Source organism: Pomacea canaliculata, linkage group LG11 (genome assembly GCF_003073045.1).
Source record: "Pomacea canaliculata isolate SZHN2017 linkage group LG11, ASM307304v1, whole genome shotgun sequence".
In the NCBI taxonomy this organism is placed as follows: domain Eukaryota; kingdom Metazoa; phylum Mollusca; class Gastropoda; order Architaenioglossa; family Ampullariidae; genus Pomacea; species Pomacea canaliculata.
In genome coordinates, this window is record NC_037600.1 from 14,757,828 (window position 1) to 14,775,479 (window position 17,652).

Sequence of the window (17,652 nt, forward strand, 5' to 3'; positions counted from 1 at the left end):
GGTTTCACGTTGTACTTATATATAAAAGTACATCTATCGATGCTGATAAGCAAACATTAAGAGAATGGGCTGCAGCAGCTTTTGGGTACTTAAATGTATTTGGCGTAGCAAATTGACCACTTATTTGATGGGAATGGTCATGGGCAATGATGTGACATGATGAATATTCAAACCACTATAACCAAAGCAATAGTGTGACAAACATTCAAACCATTTTGTGATGTCTTCTGTTTAGCAGTCTTCAGTCTCTTGCATTTGCTGATATTTAGCTGCTGTAAATATTGGTTGACTTGGAGAAGGGGTGTGCATGCATGCATCACAAGAGTTGCTACTCCTAAAATCCAATTCACAACACAATCATATTTCTACAGGAAAAACTGTTTCTACTAATACAGTAGTCCATTTCTTCACAGCTATCCTCTGTGAGAATACTAGAAGGAAGCCTGTATAAAGGGTAGATATGCCGGACGCAGTTTATTTCTCCTGTCTTTTCGATGTAAACAAAAAGAGCATCAAATTGAAAAATTTGGGGAACATAATTACTTTTTCATAAAAAATTACCATGATATTTCTATTTAGACTGAGGAAAAGAGTGAGTTTTGAAGATTTCTACACAGTATTTTAAATCACATCAAAACACAGCAATATACAATGACCTGGTCTTATTTCATTTGGTTTATTCTGAGCTATTTAAAAGCTTGAAAGACTTAAGTAAAGATGGCTAGAAAAACATATCGGGAAATTATGTATTCCATAAAATACTGCTTAATCTGCTTTTTATTTTGCCTTCTACTGGCTCAACATCTTGCTACGTTCTGACATTTTGTCACATCTGTAGTGTTTGTGCAAGCCCCCAGGATCTAAGCATCCAATTCTTATTTGCCAGAGGTCCATGAAACCCTTGTACAGATACCAGGCAATTTACAAAGACTATCCCAATGTTCCCGTCACCTGGTACACACAACACACCTGTAGCCATATATTTTGCCACTTCTGGTCCTCTTTGGTTCACACACTGTGCATGTGCAGTTTGGTTCACACACTGTGTACATAAGTGTTTTATTGGAGTATCTGGAGGACCTTTTCCATAATCTATGCAAGTTGCTGATTACACTCCAGAGGAGGCGAGCGACTATAATGTTCATGAGGATATAAAAGAAAAAAAGGAGAGTAAAAAGTAGGTTATCCCCACCACGATGAGGCTTTAGACGAAGCATATAGCTGGTGACGCACACCTATTGACAAAGAAATGACAAAGACTGAGTATGAATAATCACAGAAACTAGGAAGAATATGAAAAAAAACCCACAAACAATAGAATTAAGTCATTCTCTTATAATCATTATATTCTTCAAGAAAAATAGGTTGAACCTTTCATAAAAAAAGGTTACTGGTATGAAAAAAAGAATGCACTCACATGCTATAGTTATCAGTAACATGCATGTAGCACTGTTTGTTGAACATTTAAACTATTGTTTTTTAATGCAGGAAAACAAAATAATGAAGAACAGCATTAACTTCCAGCATGAACACCTGCTAGATCGAGATGTGTGTTACCTCAACATTCAATGTTGGGACCCACATTCTAACAGTCTTTTGTTTAAAATATTTTATCCTTCAGTTTGTCATGGAATCTTTTACTGGCAATTTTTATGATGAGTCATTATATCGGATAAATTTCATTTATAAATTTGAAAAAGTGATTGTACCTGCTGAGTGGTTAAAATTAGTAGTGGTCCTGTTAGCAGGGCAGCTAGTACACCATATAAAACTTTGCAGCGCTTTGATGATGTCTTGCGCCGAACCATTTTGAGCAAGCGGCCTTCTGGTATCTAGAATCCCTGGAAAAAAAAACCCAACAGTTTCCAGTTCTTTTGGCAGTGATTTAAAAGGTACTTTTCTCTTTCATCTTGTGCGGCATGCATGGATCATAAAAACTGTTCAAACATTACCATTGTCAAATTTCCGCAGGCCAGGTAATTCTGTCTAAAGCTTTGAGTTCTAATGCGTTGTTTTCTTGAAAGAGAAAAGATTTTGCTGATTTTCCCTCTCTTTTGCTGTGGGTGTTCTGGTGTGGCGATGACCCTCATTGAAGTCACAGCTTTTAAGAGATGTGTGGAATTTCGGCAGCCATTTCTTGATCTCATGCACATCTACGAAGGGACCACCTCTGAGCTGAATCTGGACCAAATTCAAGTTGTGATTATGGCCAAAAAACGCAAATTAGTGCCTCATCAAATTTAATCATCTTTTTGACACAGAACATTGCTGATGGAGTATATTCCAGTGTCCCTCGTTATTTGGACTTACTTGGTATTCATGTAGACTGACCATTATTCATGTTTGTCTGGAATGAAGTCTCTGCTATGGTAAGCAAGCACACATGAGGAGACAATAAATTATAAGGCAGAATTTTGCACGTGAGTTTTACAGACTTTTCTAGATACTCTGTGTGTGTGTATAAAATTTCACCATCTTGCTAAATAGACAGACAGAGGCGTGTATGCCCAATGAGAGCTTCATTGGACAAGAAATACAGCTCTGAATTTCATTATCTTGACTCACTTATCCTTTTCTCCCTAAAGAAGTTTCATATTCTTTCACTCTTCTTTTTGGGAACGGCGTGTCCTACAGACGCCAATTTCAGTTTCACGCTAACCACCCACCCCAATCTTTAAACCAAACCAAAACATTCAAAACGAACCTTCTCCTTCCATTCTACATGCGGAAATGGCTCTGACCTGTTAGCAAGCCAGACTGTACTCCCAGACTGTATGTCCTTGTTGACAAGAGGCCTATAATGACGACACTCACAACAACACGCGTGCGTAAAATGAAATGACGTCACGATGCTGTGACGTCACCTTGTCGCCAGCCTGCGGAAGTGGGGTTGGGGTGGGGAGAGGAATGGTCGTCCAACCAGAGAGGATCAACTACTTACAATGCATGCTGCGTGCACTGGATATACTTCAGTTTTACTGACCGGTTGGTGCAAGTCCGTCCCAAGCCCAAATATCAGCTGGTGTGTATATAGTCTAGACCAGACCTGGGCAAAGGCCGGCCCGCGGGCCGGATCCGGCCCGCCTCCTGTCTCTGACCGGCCCGCCCGCCAGTATATATCTTATATAGACAGTATTGGGTAAAACTGAGTTAACTATATAAGTCCGGCCCTCTAAAACAATCCCAATTTCTCATGCGGCCCCTTGGGAAAATTAATTGCCCACCCCTGGTCTAGACTATGTGGGTGTGAAGGACAGAGAGACACTTGTCATATCTCATGATGGTGCATAAATGCGATTTTCTTGAAAAGCAATGTTCAGCTACAGGTGCGGCATGTTCTTTGGGTGTTGAATGCAGTCCTGGATCTGCGCACCTGCACAGGATCAGGAGCTTGAGTCAAGTGTTAGTTCCTCCCAACCAGTATTTTGGGGCCTGGAATTATTCTGTTTTCGGTGTTGGGATGACGCGGTCTTACTTGGTGTGATATGGTCATAGTTGGGACGACTTGACTCAGGCGATATAGTCATGGTGCAAAATGACCGCTAACCTTTTTTTACTACTGTTGAAACTATCAACAGAAAGGACCAATTACATATTAAATCTCAGGAAACTGTGATTATTTGGTGTTGGTACAAATTAAAGCCCTGAAACAATTATACCCCGCTTCCAATCACTTTTTCTTCCTTGAGTGGTTTGGTAATTAGAGTGGAGAGGAAAGGGGTCAGACCCATCAAGATGGCCACTGTACTCAGCTGGTCATGACTCTTCGAGCTTTGCCTACTCCCAAAGAATGAAAATGAGAGTTGGAAGTCCACCAACTTCTTATCTTAAATCTTGTTGTGACTTGCATTAGGTTATAGACGCCAGAAGTCTAGATCTCAGAGGTAACTCTAGAGGTTTGGACCTTAAATACCACACATACAAACACAAACCCTGTGGTTCATTTTGAAAGAGAACTTTGAAGGTAGGCTAGGGTTCCAAATACACATCCAGTCTACAGCTTTTTAAGAAATTAATAGTAAATTTTTATAGATGGGTCAAGCCAAGGACTTTACCATCAGGTGGTGTCATCTTATTCAAGATTTACACTTGCTTGAAAGGTACCTGGACCTTAATATGAATACCATGCTTATGCCACAGAAGTAACATTTTTGACAAAGGGTGTAACAGAAAAGTCAACAAATAATATGCATGAGTCAAATAATTTACTTCATAACAATACAACAATTAATGATACATTGCTCTTTAACACTGAGCTCTAACTTCTATGTCATTTGATCTCCATGGCAAAGAAAACTGCATTTCATAACGCATCAGGTCACTGTTATGATATCTCACAAATATTCAGTTATGAATAGCAACAAAGCAAAATGTCATACTTCAAATATATTATGCTACAGCTGCAATGCACTGTTGCTTCTGTTAAAAACAATTATCAGTTTGGAACATTTTGACATATTTTGAAGGGAAATATATCTCTATATATATATAGGTGACAAAAATTAGCTGCACATTTAACAGAACTACAAGTCCTCTTGTTAACCACTCTATAACCATTTATACAGAACGAACCACACACCTTTCACAAAAATAATCTTTACCGTCAGATTCTGCGTCCTCATGTATGACAGTAAACTGCCCAAGTGATTCACCTATGTACATCTAAATGTATTCCATTTCTAAAAGTTTCCTTTTTCTGATCTCTCGTGCTTCTTAGAAAGAAATATAAAAAATATTTAATACTATTCTAAAACATGCCATTATGTGAAAGCTGATAAAGGTCATCTATGTATAATACATTAATTTTACTTTTTTCCAAGTCTTTGTTATTAAAGAAATCAAACCCTACAAGTGTATTGTGTCATACTTCACTTACGGCTCAGTTTCATCATCTCAAAACAGTTTTTGAAACATAGCTACAAACAGCAGTGTTTTTTTGATTTTTGTTTTGAATACATGATAATCAAAGTGTCAAGCAACAGAGCTGTTGATCTGAGCATGTTTAGTGTATACACCCTCCCACTTGCGACTATGGAATGAACACAAAAAGTAAAAAGTGTTCTTGCAGAGACCCTCATTAAAAGGGTTGTAATTCTCATCTAGGTATTTCAGGTAGGTGATCCGTTCTCGAGAGGCTGCTTCCCATGTTGTCAGCCCCCGCAGCATTAGGAAGGTGTGGAAGCTCAAGAGACCCACCACAATGAAGCCGCCTGCCACTTCAATCAAAATATTTATCATGAGTAGAATATTTGTCTTGATCCAGTCTCCCCACTGTGGTTGGTATTCAATCCCGTTCCTGTACAGAACAAAAAGCAAACAAGTGTAGATCAGGATAAAGTTTTCCTGAAGACTGGATGCAAATGTAAGGGTTTAACTGAAATAAACACTGATATTTAACCAAACCGATCTATTCTGGCCTTGTGGTTAGTGCACTTGACTGTGGAGCAGAAGGACACTGATTCAAAGCATGCAGGCGCTTATGGCTGGAAAACATGCTCTGCCCACTCAGCAGCTGTCCAGTAGGAAGTGAAGAGGGAATGTACAGGCAGATACTAAATATGGATAGCCTAGTGCTTAAATCAATGGTGTTTGAACCTGTAGGTGTGCACACCAGCTGATACCCATATGACACAGCAGTCTTCCCACGGTTAACTCATGGCTATGTGATAGTTATCTGACCCTTGTGAAGGTTGGGGAATGTAAGGCAATGATGGAGAGGAGAAAATATTGGTCATAGGATACGTGAGGTTTCTAACACCCTCCAATAACCATGAAGTCCCTGGATTACCTTCATTTATTTTGCAATTAGACATAGTGAGCCACTGCCATTTACTGACCTTATAACCCCTTGCTGTGGAACTCTTTTCTCTGATAGAAAATCTTCAAGTGCAAAACACAAAAAGATACTTTGTGCATCATCAAACCAAATACTTTGAAGAATTCCATGACATCAATGCTCAAAATTTACTTTCTTCAAAGGAAAGGACTAAAAAACTTTCACCACTACTGTTAAGTCACGGGGCAACTCACCAAGTCATGTATAATGTCCATGGTGTAAGTGCAGAGGTAGCCAAGAGGAAAAGCCAAAAGAACTTGTGGTTGCGCTCCCCTATGCACGCCTCCAGCCAAGGGCAATGATGGTCATATTTGCGGACACATTTTCCACAATCCTCACAGTGCTTGGTCCGCATTGGTTGCTGAGGAGACCAAAATCATTGCTCATTGCGTGAAGCAATAAAGATCTTAACTGATGGGCTAGTGGCAGTTTCAGTAGGGCCTTATTGTTTGCTGCTAACAGCTGAACTATTTCCAAATTTTTTCAAGACTCCAGAACTAGTGCTGTAGGGAGGGAACAGTTGCATTCAAAAGCAGGGTAAATTCTCTATGGGGCTACGTATCTTGAAGTTAATTACTTCTTCACTGTCATCATCATTGAATTGAATCTGTACACCAGCACTCTAAAAAATATCAAAATAGAGGGGAAAATAACATAGGCCCCCACCAAATAATGGGATTATGGGATTAATCTATCATATAATCTGGAGATAAGCTACTACTATAAATTTAGAAAAGTCATTTGTTTGCAAGTAGTTTATATTCTAGCACCATATATTTTTAGTGATTTTTCTTGTTATTGAGCCTATCCTTTCTTCATCAGGCACTTTTATACAGATGCATGTGTGAAGGTTAGACATTTTGATTTCAAATTCACACCATACCTGAATTTCACAAAAGTCACACTGACGGTACTTAAAGTCTCCTTCAGATGTCTGAAACTTCAGCATAGTTGACCCTTCCTCATCTGAGTCTGCTGCCTCAGTACTGCTGGTGGCTGTGAGTTTGACAGGTCTCTGAAATCATCAAAATTGACCCAGTTTTCATAATAAAAATAACCACTAGGTCTTTAGAATTGACCAAAAAGTAAAACTGGTATGACATATATGTACACAGATCAAACAACTCCTTCTCCATCACTGTTTTTGTCACTGGAACTCCATGGACTTTTATTTATAGCTGATGGTATGCATTATTATTTCTGCGTTGTTTTGAGAATCCTGCAACACGACCAACTTCAAGAGAGAGAGAGAAAGTGAAAAGTGAGAGAAAGTGTTTGTGTACCTGTGTGTGCTCATGTACATTAGTCTGTGTGCCTGTACATGGATTTGAAGGGGATAAATATGGATGCATATGAATTAAAATTAAGGCATATGATTATTTCCATTCAAGAAGACTATGAATGATTATTTTGTTGTTAAAAAAAGACTTAATTTATTGTCAGAATTAAAGAGTGCTGGAAGACTTAAGACCCTTATCCCGTAAGAAAAAAAAACTCAATTCATCATCTTCACCTGCATGGACTACACTTTTACAGATCTCTTTACCCATACAAACCTGTAAACTCATATGTAATCCCAAAAAAATTGTGTAAATCTTTATCCAATGTTTAATAGCCAAAGACCAAACCCATGTAACATTTAGGCCTTAGCCACAATTCCTGTTAGTCTGGTGATTTCCTATGATTATTACAGGAAATCTGTAAAGGTAAACAGATCAAGTTTTAGGCTGTTAAAAAATCTTTGACCACCACCACCATGCCATCTTTGACTATGTGCTTAAATTACAACAAAAAAACAGATTACAGACATCCTGGGGATTTCTATTGTTCTTACCTTCTTCACCACTGGCAGGTAACCTGGGTCAACAAAACAAGCTGCATAGTACATGCTGAGAGAAAAGGCCAGCAGTGCTACATACAGTATGCCCACAACCAGGTTTTCTCCATGCAGCAATGCATGTGCCAGAACTGCACAAAAAAAACAACCCAAAGACGATCATGCGGCACACAATATGAGTGCATCTACATGCTTCTTGCTAACCTAAAGCTGTTCTGTTAAACGTCTAGTGGGATTGGTAAAGCTCAGTGCAAGACACCATTTTCACAAATCTGGGGATTACCTCCCTTCTCTTCTACAAACATCACCACAGACAAAGACATCATTCATGGCTACATTTACACTGTATTCAGCCTGTAGGAGAAGTGAGATACATTAATTAATAAGGCATGTCAGTGTCAGTGTACAAATATGACAAACTTATTTATGTGCATGGTGATATGTTTGTAGGTGTGAATCAAGAATGGAGGTGGAGTATTCACAGGTTTTGAGAAATAATAACTTGTGATAAGCTTTACCCAGCCAGAAGAACACAAATCTGGCATTTTGTACCCCACAGATCATCAAAATTCCACTGACTTAAAGGTCTACATGGCAGAGAAATATAGGCTGAATACAGTTCTAGATATGTTTTACCAAAATAAGAAACGCCATTCCTTCTTGAAATATAACCTACAAACATCATGCTCAAGAAGTAAAATGTGGTATAAACATGATATCTGGAAAGTATGGAGATACACTATAATTAGCATATGGTCTTAAGTCTCTCAATCACTGGTTAGTCTTGACAACATCTTGCACACTCCTGTTTTTCAGGATTTTTTATCTCATTCTTTGCAAGATGATGTTTGAAGGTCTGTGACTCAAGAACAGATCGAAAGGGTTTATTCACTGCAATTTGGGAAAATTGTTACAGTTAATTCAGTGAAGAACATCTGAAAAATGTGCAATCTGGTAGACCTTTAAGCTTTAACATGCACAGCAGCTGTTGTCACTCATTTTAGTAAACAGTCAAACATAACAACAAACCTACATGATATATGGCAAAGTCGTCTGGTCCTCCAAAGCCTCTTAGTGAAAATTAAGTATATCTAGTACATGCGCAAACCTATCAACAACATATGGCTCTGTTGAGTATCAGATTATCAGGTCTAACCCCTTGATGTGCTGTTATCAAGAAAACATAATTAGCAACACTAGGGTATCAAATAATAGACGACTTAAGTACTTACAAGTGTGCATTTGTGAGAAAGTGTGTGTGTTGCAAAAAGAGCGGTAAGAAAATATATATTAATCTTCAAAACTTCATTCATTAAAATGCTTTTTATTTTCAAGTGTGCCTAAAAAACGAATGCTACCATAATTTGTTAACAATAATGCAAAGCATTGTCACAACTATATATTTTAAATAAGTACGTGTTGCTTCGATCCGTCTGCATAAAGGAACTATATATACGCATATAGCATGACAATGGGTATAGTGCACAAGCACTCGATCGAGCGATCCTGAGAATTAAAGAAAGACAAGGGTAGAAAAGAGAGTATGGGAAGACAAAATGAACAAAGCTAGCTAGGGATAGTCTTTGTTGTAGTCTTACTTGTATCCTTAGATAAAAGCGACGCTGGAACGCCTAAGCACAGCACAGTGTGCGTAAGACGAACAAAGAGCTTCGCCCCACACCGATGATACGGTGGACACTTCATGCTTCGTGTCCTGTCGATGTAACTTAGTGTTAGTAAACTACCACTGACCAATTATGAATCAATATCAACAAAACTGATTAGTATCGCTTTCTTAGCATGAAATCCTCAGGAGTTGAAAGTCACATTACTTGCTCACACATAATGTTCAAATAGTCATAAATAATTACATTCAAAGAATAAGTGACAGTCAAATATGGAAAAAAAGTAAAAAAAAATTCTGATACAGCAATTTAACTGCCAGAGACTCACTTGCTTTACAGACACGGCTGGCAAACCAGGCTGGTCTGTGGGCAAAGACGGGCGGCCATTTTGTATTTGTGAGGGCGTTAAGAAGGAATAGCAGACGACTTTTTCATTATAATACTATAGTTGTTTCCCTTGGCACGAGTGATTGCATAGACGTGGAGCTTCACCCCACCTCTGCTACCCCATTCATCTCTTTTCCCCCATTGTCAGCAACTGCTACAACGTTGATCAAACACAAAATAGGTATACTAAGTTGTGTTGATATTTTTCAATTACCTGCAATAAATCAAACACGTTGTGTGTTTTGTTTTTTTTTTAATTTGTGAAGTACACCATTGTGTCTGGGGGAAAAGGGGTGTGGTCGTTTGTTTGCCAAGTGTAACCGAATTTAAGTCCCCAGTTTTTCGAAGTTTAAGCTTGAATTGCCTTATTCTATTAATAAGTCATGTCCAAAGTATACTTTGTGATTAAAAAGTTACCTTTATGTAATATGTCGATAAAAGTAATCCTTAATTATATTGCGTTGCTGACAGTTTTGCTGTTGTAAAGCATCAAAGACAACAGAAAGAACTCAAAAATTAGAAATACGAGAGGCAAACGGGGTTATTTAACAGGGTCTAGATAAATTTACCAATGAATGAGAAATCTACCATCACACCTTCCCCGTTTCCGCTCCGATCGTAAAAAGACTATATATTGTTGTCACCTATAGGAGTGCAGCACTCCGCACTTTATTATCATTTCAGATTGAATTAATTCGTTCTGAAAGTAAACCAGTAATAAAGATGTGCAGTGTCAAAGAGCCGAAACTGCCGATGGCAATGCCATTTTAATTCTAAGAGCAGACGAACAATGTTAACATATGGTTCAGGGAAACACCACGTGATGCCGAGGGCTTAATAAGTCACGATCGCCGTCCATTTTAAAGGACCAGTGATGTGCAATGTTTCCTTCTAATGATTGTCTACATCTCAGTGCAAGACATATTTTCCCAAGCTTGGTAAATATCTCTCCACCCTTCGAGGTACACGTCTACAAACACATGATTCAACATCACAGATGCCATGATATATATATATTGCATGGATATCTAAATATTGTGAATCAAGTCGGTCTTTCATCACTTGACCGGCACCTGTCGTTGGAGCGGGTGGGAGGGGGGGACGGGGGTACATGGACAGACAGGGCAGCTAAGAAGGCCCGCCATTCTTGCCTGTTTTGGTGACAGTCAGCAGGTCCTATAAAGGACTTAGAGTCCAGTCTTTGACGTTCGTAAGCCAGGTCTTCGATCTTCTGACCACCGCGTGGCGTCGACCACATATATATATACCTCCAACGTACGAAGAACATTCTTCGACAAGGGTGTCGTGCTGTGTTCCATGCCCATTCTAGACCAGCTTACGTCGCTTGACTGTTGCAAGTAGAGGTTCCTGGTGTCCTACGAGTGTAGCAACCGAGATCCGATCGAGCAGTTTCCTCAGGCACTTAATTGTTCTCGAGTGCCTGGGTTCTCCTTATCGGCAAGCAGAGTCCATGTTTCACATATGTAAAACAGGATCGGTACTTCAGGGGACTTGTTTATATTATACTTTGCAGTAAACCTTATTGGATATTATACTTATGGCAGCGCAGGACCATGTCCAACCTAGCCATTGCCTCTGTTGCTGTTGCGATCCTGTCGGATATCTGTCGTGAGCTGCACAGCCTGCACTTCTTGGAGAAGGTGACTCCCAAATACTTTAAGCTGCTTACCTCTTTGAGTGCACCCCATTAAAGTAGATTTCCGCCTTGCCATTGTTAATGGTCATGACTTTGCTGTTATCAGTGCTGGCCTTAGATTCCATATGCGTTCGAACTGTCTGTCGGCCTGCCAGTAAGATCTTGCAGTTTGTCAGTACTTGCGAACATATATGTATGTCGTCTGCAAAGTGTATAGGTTGCATATCGGTTACGCAGATGGAGGGGACTCAGCCAATATGAGAGCTAGGAACTTATGTTTATAAGGCCTATCCCAGGACCAGCATGAGCGCAGATGTGTACAAACGTGACGCCACAATTTTGTCGTCGTCAGTCCTATATGTGTACATGATCGCCGGGGGTAACCGAACACCCTTTACAAAATCCCTGTGTGAAAGAGGGAGCCCTAAGGGTCTGTCGACAATTATCTTTAGTCGAGATCTGTTAAAAAGTGCAGAGGAAATTATTTCTCAAAGTTTAAAAGGAAAACCCAATCGCGATGTGTTTGTTCGACATTTCGTAATATCTTCCGTTGTATCGCGCTGTACCCTACAGAATGTTATAGGTGCATTGGAACTGGATCCACAACTTCGTAGATGGGACAACATTTAGTAATCGTCTTGTGAGCATTAATAACGTGTAACCACCCATGCATCTACCCGCCTGCCCCGCCCCCACCTCCAAACATATACACTGAACCCAAGAGCGCTCTACATAGCATGACAAAGAATATAATAAATCGGCCTTAAAATAATTCTGTAATAGTAGGTAAACTATCCCAACTAGTATATATAATATTTATAGAATGATGTAATGTAAATTACTAATCTCAGATTGAACGAGTAAGAATTGTAAAAATATTAGTGACGTCACACATGTAAGGCGAGGTGAAAGGTCAGCCAGTGTGGTCCCTGCCTCATTTTCACTTCGCTATTTCTAAGCAAGATGGCGGCGGCCGATTGATGAAGGAAGTTGGACGTACTGACATAATTTGATTCTCAAATCTGCTTTATGTTTGACACTGGATGGATTATTTAGTGGACTGAGATACAAATAACAATGTTAGGGATGTAGGACGATGGTTTCATCTTTAGTTTACACGGCAGTTAGGTAGTTGTTAATGTTTGTTCGGAGGTGTCGGGAAAAGCAATGGGTGCACAGCAGGCCAAGGAGCCTCGGCCAAGTTCCAGCAAAAGCAAGGGAAAAACAAAAGAACCACGGGTGTCACAAGGAAATATATTCACAGAGCATTCAGGTAAGTTTCTTGTACAACTCACTGAGATCCTTCGTTGGCGTGAGTCTTTGCCTTTTGTCAGTGTGCACGATTTTACCTACGTTTTCGAAGAGAGAGCATTTCGTCGATACTTGTGCATGCTGCCTTTGGTCACCGATTCCCTTTAGAGAGCATGTCATTGTCACCTTCTTTAGAATGATTCACCCGAGGTCGAGAGATGGAGAAGGATGGATGAGAAAGGGGAGAGAAGGGTAAGGGTTTAGTCTCAAGCATATCGTCGTCTGGAGACATTCGAAATCCAGCGGAGGAGGGTTGAGTCTAGCCTTCTATTCAGACGAGCGAACATAACCGAACTGACAGATGAGCCATGGCATGATGGATTTGTAATAATTGAGGATGGTTAGTCACTCCCTGGGCTCAGCCCGTGCCACTGCAGGAATGAGCAGATTATGCAAAAAAGCCAATATTTATTGTGCAGTTTGTGTAGGTTTTTACACAAAAAATGTATAAGCCCAAACAGTATTTGTTCACAGACATTTTTCATTGTTGAAAAACTTTATTGTAATATAGTCTCTTTAGTGTAAAATCCATGAAACATTAGCTGTCAATGAAGATGTTAGTTATAGATTTAATTGTTATATTTTACATAATATTGATCAATGATTAAAAGATTTTTTTGCTACAGTGCATACATTACTGCTATGTTATGAGAAATAGCACTTCATAATTTTTACTATATTGGATACAAAGTAGCTATTTAAAACAGCACTACAGTGGCTAGTGTAGGCAGGTACAAAGTTTATCCATGCAGACAACTTCCTTGTTGAGAGGTTAAACTTACTGGTTGGACAAATTACACTTATCTGACATTGTCACAGAAAGTGGAAGTCGAAATGGCATCTAGACGGATGTATTGAAAAATGTGATGGAAATTGTGTGAGATGAAGAGAGTAGCTAGCTATTTTCAAAAGTTGATGAAGAGTCAAAACTTGAATATTACTTGCAAAGTCAGAAAGTATCATCTACTATCATCATATTTTAGGTATAAAATTACTCATCTCACAGAAAGTTGGACACCAAATGTCATCTAGGCAGTTATCAAAACAGCATTAAAAATACTTGAGAGAATAGCAAACACTTAGCAATTTGAATACTTGATGCAAAATCAGAACTTTATAAATTGCTTACATAGAAAGTTATAAAGATTTAACATCTAGATCCAACTGTGGTAATAAGTGGTTCCAAATATGTTTACCCATAAAAACATTTTTTAGCTCAAGTATTAACAGGAAAGTTTAAAAACAGAACTAGTAACCTTGGCAAGCAAACTGTTCTCTACAATGATTCAAATTTGTTCTTATCATCATTATCATCATTATCAGAACTAGATGAAGCTTAATAATAATGTTTTAATCATTTTGAGTTCTTATTTGTGATTTTAAACATACATTTTTAATTGTACAGGTAAAGACTACAGTAATCTATGACTGTCCTCCCTTTCTATATGTACACTAAACACACAGTCCTGAATGCCTGAGATAAGGAACAGAGCAACAACACACACATCCATCTGTCATGTACACATGTATATTAATTTACACTTAATAGTATTATGGCCTGTAAGTATAAATGGACAGTCCAAAATGTGGAATTAGTGTGCAAAATCTTATAATGATATTATGGGGCAGAAAATGCAGCAGGATAGAGTTGGTCAGAGTTGTTAACTTGGCAGATCTTAGCAACAGAAAAGGTGGGGGGATTCCCATCATGCTGTTTATAGTCACATAGTTAAATGTTTTTTGGAAGTCATCGTCTACAATTCTTATGTGGAGTGCAAGTCAGCATTAACATCCGATTTTGTGTATTCGATGGTCATATGGTCCAAGCTATTTGTGGTTAAAATTAATGGTGGGTGTGATGGGGTTATGAGCATTGAAACAGTGGGTGCATATTTTTTTTGGGGGGGGGGGTTGCCCCATTCTGTATGTCTTCACAGTTGTGATCAGAAGACTGTTGACTTTTATGAGTTTTACTATGTCTGCCATATTATCTATGTTTTATCCAGTTTTATACAATGACTGAAATGTTTTTAGCTGACTTATTTCGAAGGCTGCAAATCATATTTTATACAACACGACATTGAACTACAGTACACCTGATAGGGCCACTGCTAAGTTATATGTCCTCCACTCAGATGGCGAGGGCTTGTTCACTGTTGCCCAGTTTTGTTGATGCTTTTTCAGGTGATTAGGTGTAGGTTTGTTCCTCCCACTGAATGCCTAGCCTGTCTCACATTTGAGCCCATTAATCTGACATTTCCATCTGCAAACCGGCTATCCATAAATAGGGTACACAACTGCTATGTGCCTAATTTGCTGACATTATCTGTAAACTCAAGCACTGCCATTTTACAGACAAGGTTGTTGAAAAATAGAAGTTTGGAGTTTTGGTTGCTGTCTTTGTAGATAAATAACTGCACAGAATGAGTTGATTTATCTGTCTTGAATCACCAACAGCAGAGTAGACAGAATAGACTTAGACCGTAATCTCTGAAACCAGAAAGTTTCAAAGTGCAAATTAATAAAACTGTGAGGCAATTAAACCCTGCTTTTATTGTTAGAGAGAAGTATATATTTGCTCTCTAATCTTGTAAATTTCATCATATTTTGATAACCTTTTAGATTTACAGTGTCTGTGTGAAACACAGATTTTAGCTGGCAATAAAAGCAATATTAAATGGAAATTTTAGGACATGCGTTATCTTGGGTCAGCAGTCTTTTCATACTTTTTAATACTCTTGTCATGGTTATTACATTGATGAAGTACTAAAATGAAAAAGTAATGTATTTATTATCTTTGTGAAGTTTTTATTTGCCTTTTCTGTACTTTGGACATATGGTATTTTTATTCTTTCTTTTCTCTCTCTCATTATTCTAGCATGATTCTCCTTGCCCACATCCATATTGTGTATGTGTGAGAGAGAGTTAAGGGGTATGTTGGAAAGGGGTTTAGTTTATGGCATAATGAAAAGTCTTAACCTCTTTCAGTGTTGAGCCCACTCTTTTCATTTTTAGTGGTATTTAATTTAATGGTGGTTTAATATAAATTAAATGAATTTATTAGTAGAGAAAGATAAGAGAAAAAGTAACAGAAAGACTAAAAAAGGGGAAATGACACATGTACCTGAAGGCAAACACAAACAAAATACAGAATTAGTGTGTAGAATTAAGGTCTGAAGAGGTCTCCTCATGATTGAACAACATAGCAAAGAAAGGTTTTTTTGCAGAGATCAAGTAGGACAGAATTTTTTTCCAGATCCTCATGATAAATATTTTAGCTGACATTCTTAAATTTCTGTGCAAAAGGTGGCAAACTGGTTAGCATAGTGTTGAGCAGGTTGTCGGCCTATTTTTCCTCTGACTTGCATAGGAAAGCAACTTTGCACATTCTACCCATCCTTTTCAAAATTTCTGCTTGTGAATTATTATTAAAAATACTAGCAGGTGGAAGCTACAAGCACAACGAACTGCAATAAAGGGAACAATAGAAAACAGGCTAACATGTGAACAACCACCACCACAACCATACTTTAATTGATTTATATGAAGTACTTAACTGGCTAATTGTTACTCAGAAACTTTATCATAAACATGTATTACTTTACCAACTCTAAAATTGTCAAACATAAAAAATGAATTAGCTGTGAAAGATCAAGATAAAGGTAAATACAGTCATCACTTCATGTCAGTTTTGAAGTAGCTTCAAATGGAGAGGAAAGTGTTCATAAATTATTGGCAGCATGTTGGTAGCACTTGTTTTTAAATGTTAGTAAAGGGCGTGGGTTTTTTTTCACTACTTAAAAAAGACTGGAGAACATTGCAGACAGTGTTTTATGTTTTATTGTCCACTTGTGCAATTTGGGGCGAGGTGTGTCAGCAGGCCCGTAACCTCATTCAGCGAGTGACGTGGACCTGGGTTACTGGGCATAATCAACGGTCTGTGTGGTTCCAGCCATGGCAGAGCTTATTGCAGAAACCTTTTTGCAGGCGGCAGTGACCCGTGCTCACAAGACAGGCTGTTGTTTGAGCACTGCGGGCGGCGCCCCATTGCCAAGACTACGGTAGCCGCTCGCCGCGCTGGCTTGTCTGGAAATACACACACAAAGGATACGGCTCAGCAGCAGCCTTGAGTTTTCGAGAGATCCAGTGATGTTACTGCAAGCACTAACACTATGGCGAGTGCCCGAAGGGAGAAGGGTGGGGGGTTGGAGAGACTGGGTGGGTGGCGAGAGAAGGGAGAATGACACAGCATTCTGTGTACTTTAACAGGGGAGATGGACGAAAGGAATCTGGCCGAGTCGGTGGGACTTGTAGGCTTTGCAGTCACTTTTCGTGGAGAGATTGAGATTCCCTCCCCCACCCACCGGGTACAGGGAACGTGAAGAGAGTGTGCTTAGAAACGAGGTGAGGGTGTGTGGCTAGAGATGAGCAGAGGATAAGGCAGCGCTGCCTGCTGCGCTCCAGAATATGTAGGCCTGCCCTGGGTAGGTAGGTGGATGGGTGAGTGGGGGATGTTGGCATCGCTCTCAGCCACGCTGTATGTGTGTGTGTGAGAGAGTACGCATGTGTGAGAGAGTATGCATATGTGTGTGAGATAGTACGCATGTATGAGAGAGTATGCGTGTGTGTGTGAGAGAGTATGCATGTGTGTGAGAGCACGCATGTGTGTGTGTCGGGGGGAAACCCCAACTGAACCAGACTTTGATGAAGGTATGCGAACGAAAGTAGCCTGTGGGGATGCGACTTTCAGAGTTCTGGAAGAGGAACGAACATTTTCTCGCTGACGGCTGCAAGAGTCTGAGGGGAGTTTGCGAAGAGAGGGAGTGGGGGAACTCTCATCCAGTCCCCCACTCCCCATCATGCAACCATCCTTCCCACCTGTCCCAGCCTGGTGCTGTTACATTTTAGAGGCATTAGAAGGGAGGTGGTGTGGAGGGGATACGAGTGGGAAAACCTCTCGTTTCGTAACAGCGTGCGCCTGCAGAATTTGAAGGATCCA

At 39.5% G+C, this 17,652-nt stretch overlaps 2 protein-coding genes and 1 long non-coding RNA gene across 5 annotated transcripts in view; 1 reads left to right on the forward strand and 2 right to left on the reverse strand.

Annotated features, from left to right (window-relative positions):
• Positions 1-660: 660 nt before the first annotated feature.
• Positions 661-2,825, reverse strand: LOC112575442. The gene is made up of 4 exons (XR_003101641.1): positions 2,705-2,825; positions 1,953-2,181; positions 1,710-1,841; positions 661-1,235 (listed from the first exon to the last, which is right to left on the reverse strand). It is a non-coding gene; the product is annotated as an uncharacterized LOC112575442 (long non-coding RNA).
• A 1,363-nt stretch (positions 2,826-4,188) lies between these two features.
• LOC112575989 (probable palmitoyltransferase ZDHHC12) lies at positions 4,189-9,774 on the reverse strand. Its single transcript, XM_025258173.1, has 6 exons — positions 9,627-9,774; positions 9,272-9,387; positions 7,671-7,804; positions 6,720-6,851; positions 6,031-6,197; positions 4,189-5,296 (listed from the first exon to the last, which is right to left on the reverse strand). Exons 2-6 carry the CDS (start codon positions 9,375-9,377, stop codon positions 4,972-4,974), a joined length of 864 nt encoding a protein of 287 aa, XP_025113958.1. The 5' UTR covers positions 9,378-9,387; positions 9,627-9,774; the 3' UTR covers positions 4,189-4,971.
• Positions 9,775-12,278: 2,504 nt separating this feature from the next.
• Positions 12,279-17,652, forward strand: part of LOC112574956 (tyrosine-protein kinase Abl-like) — a 30,811-nt gene continuing 25,437 nt past the window's right edge. For all 3 annotated transcript variants that reach the window (XM_025256393.1, XM_025256394.1, XM_025256395.1), the window contains exon 1: positions 12,279-12,615. In XM_025256393.1, the coding sequence (XP_025112178.1) occupies positions 12,510-12,615 (106 nt within the window). In that variant the 5' untranslated portion in view covers positions 12,279-12,509. The remainder of the gene's footprint in view (positions 12,616-17,652) is intronic.

What these genes read in the sequence shown, in the direction of transcription:
- LOC112575989 (XM_025258173.1), bottom strand. Translation starts at nt 9,377, where the DNA reads ATGAAGTGTCCACCGTATCATCGGTGTGGGGCGAAGCTCTTTGTTCGT. An exon ending in GCTTTTATCTAAGGATACAA is followed by an intron (nt 7,805 to 9,271) that starts GTAAGACTACAA and finishes TTTTTTGTGCAG; the next exon opens with TTCTGGCACATGCATTGCTG. An exon ending in GTGACTTTTGTGAAATTCAG is followed by an intron (nt 6,198 to 6,719) that starts GTATGGTGTGAA and finishes TGGTCTCCTCAG; the next exon opens with CAACCAATGCGGACCAAGCA.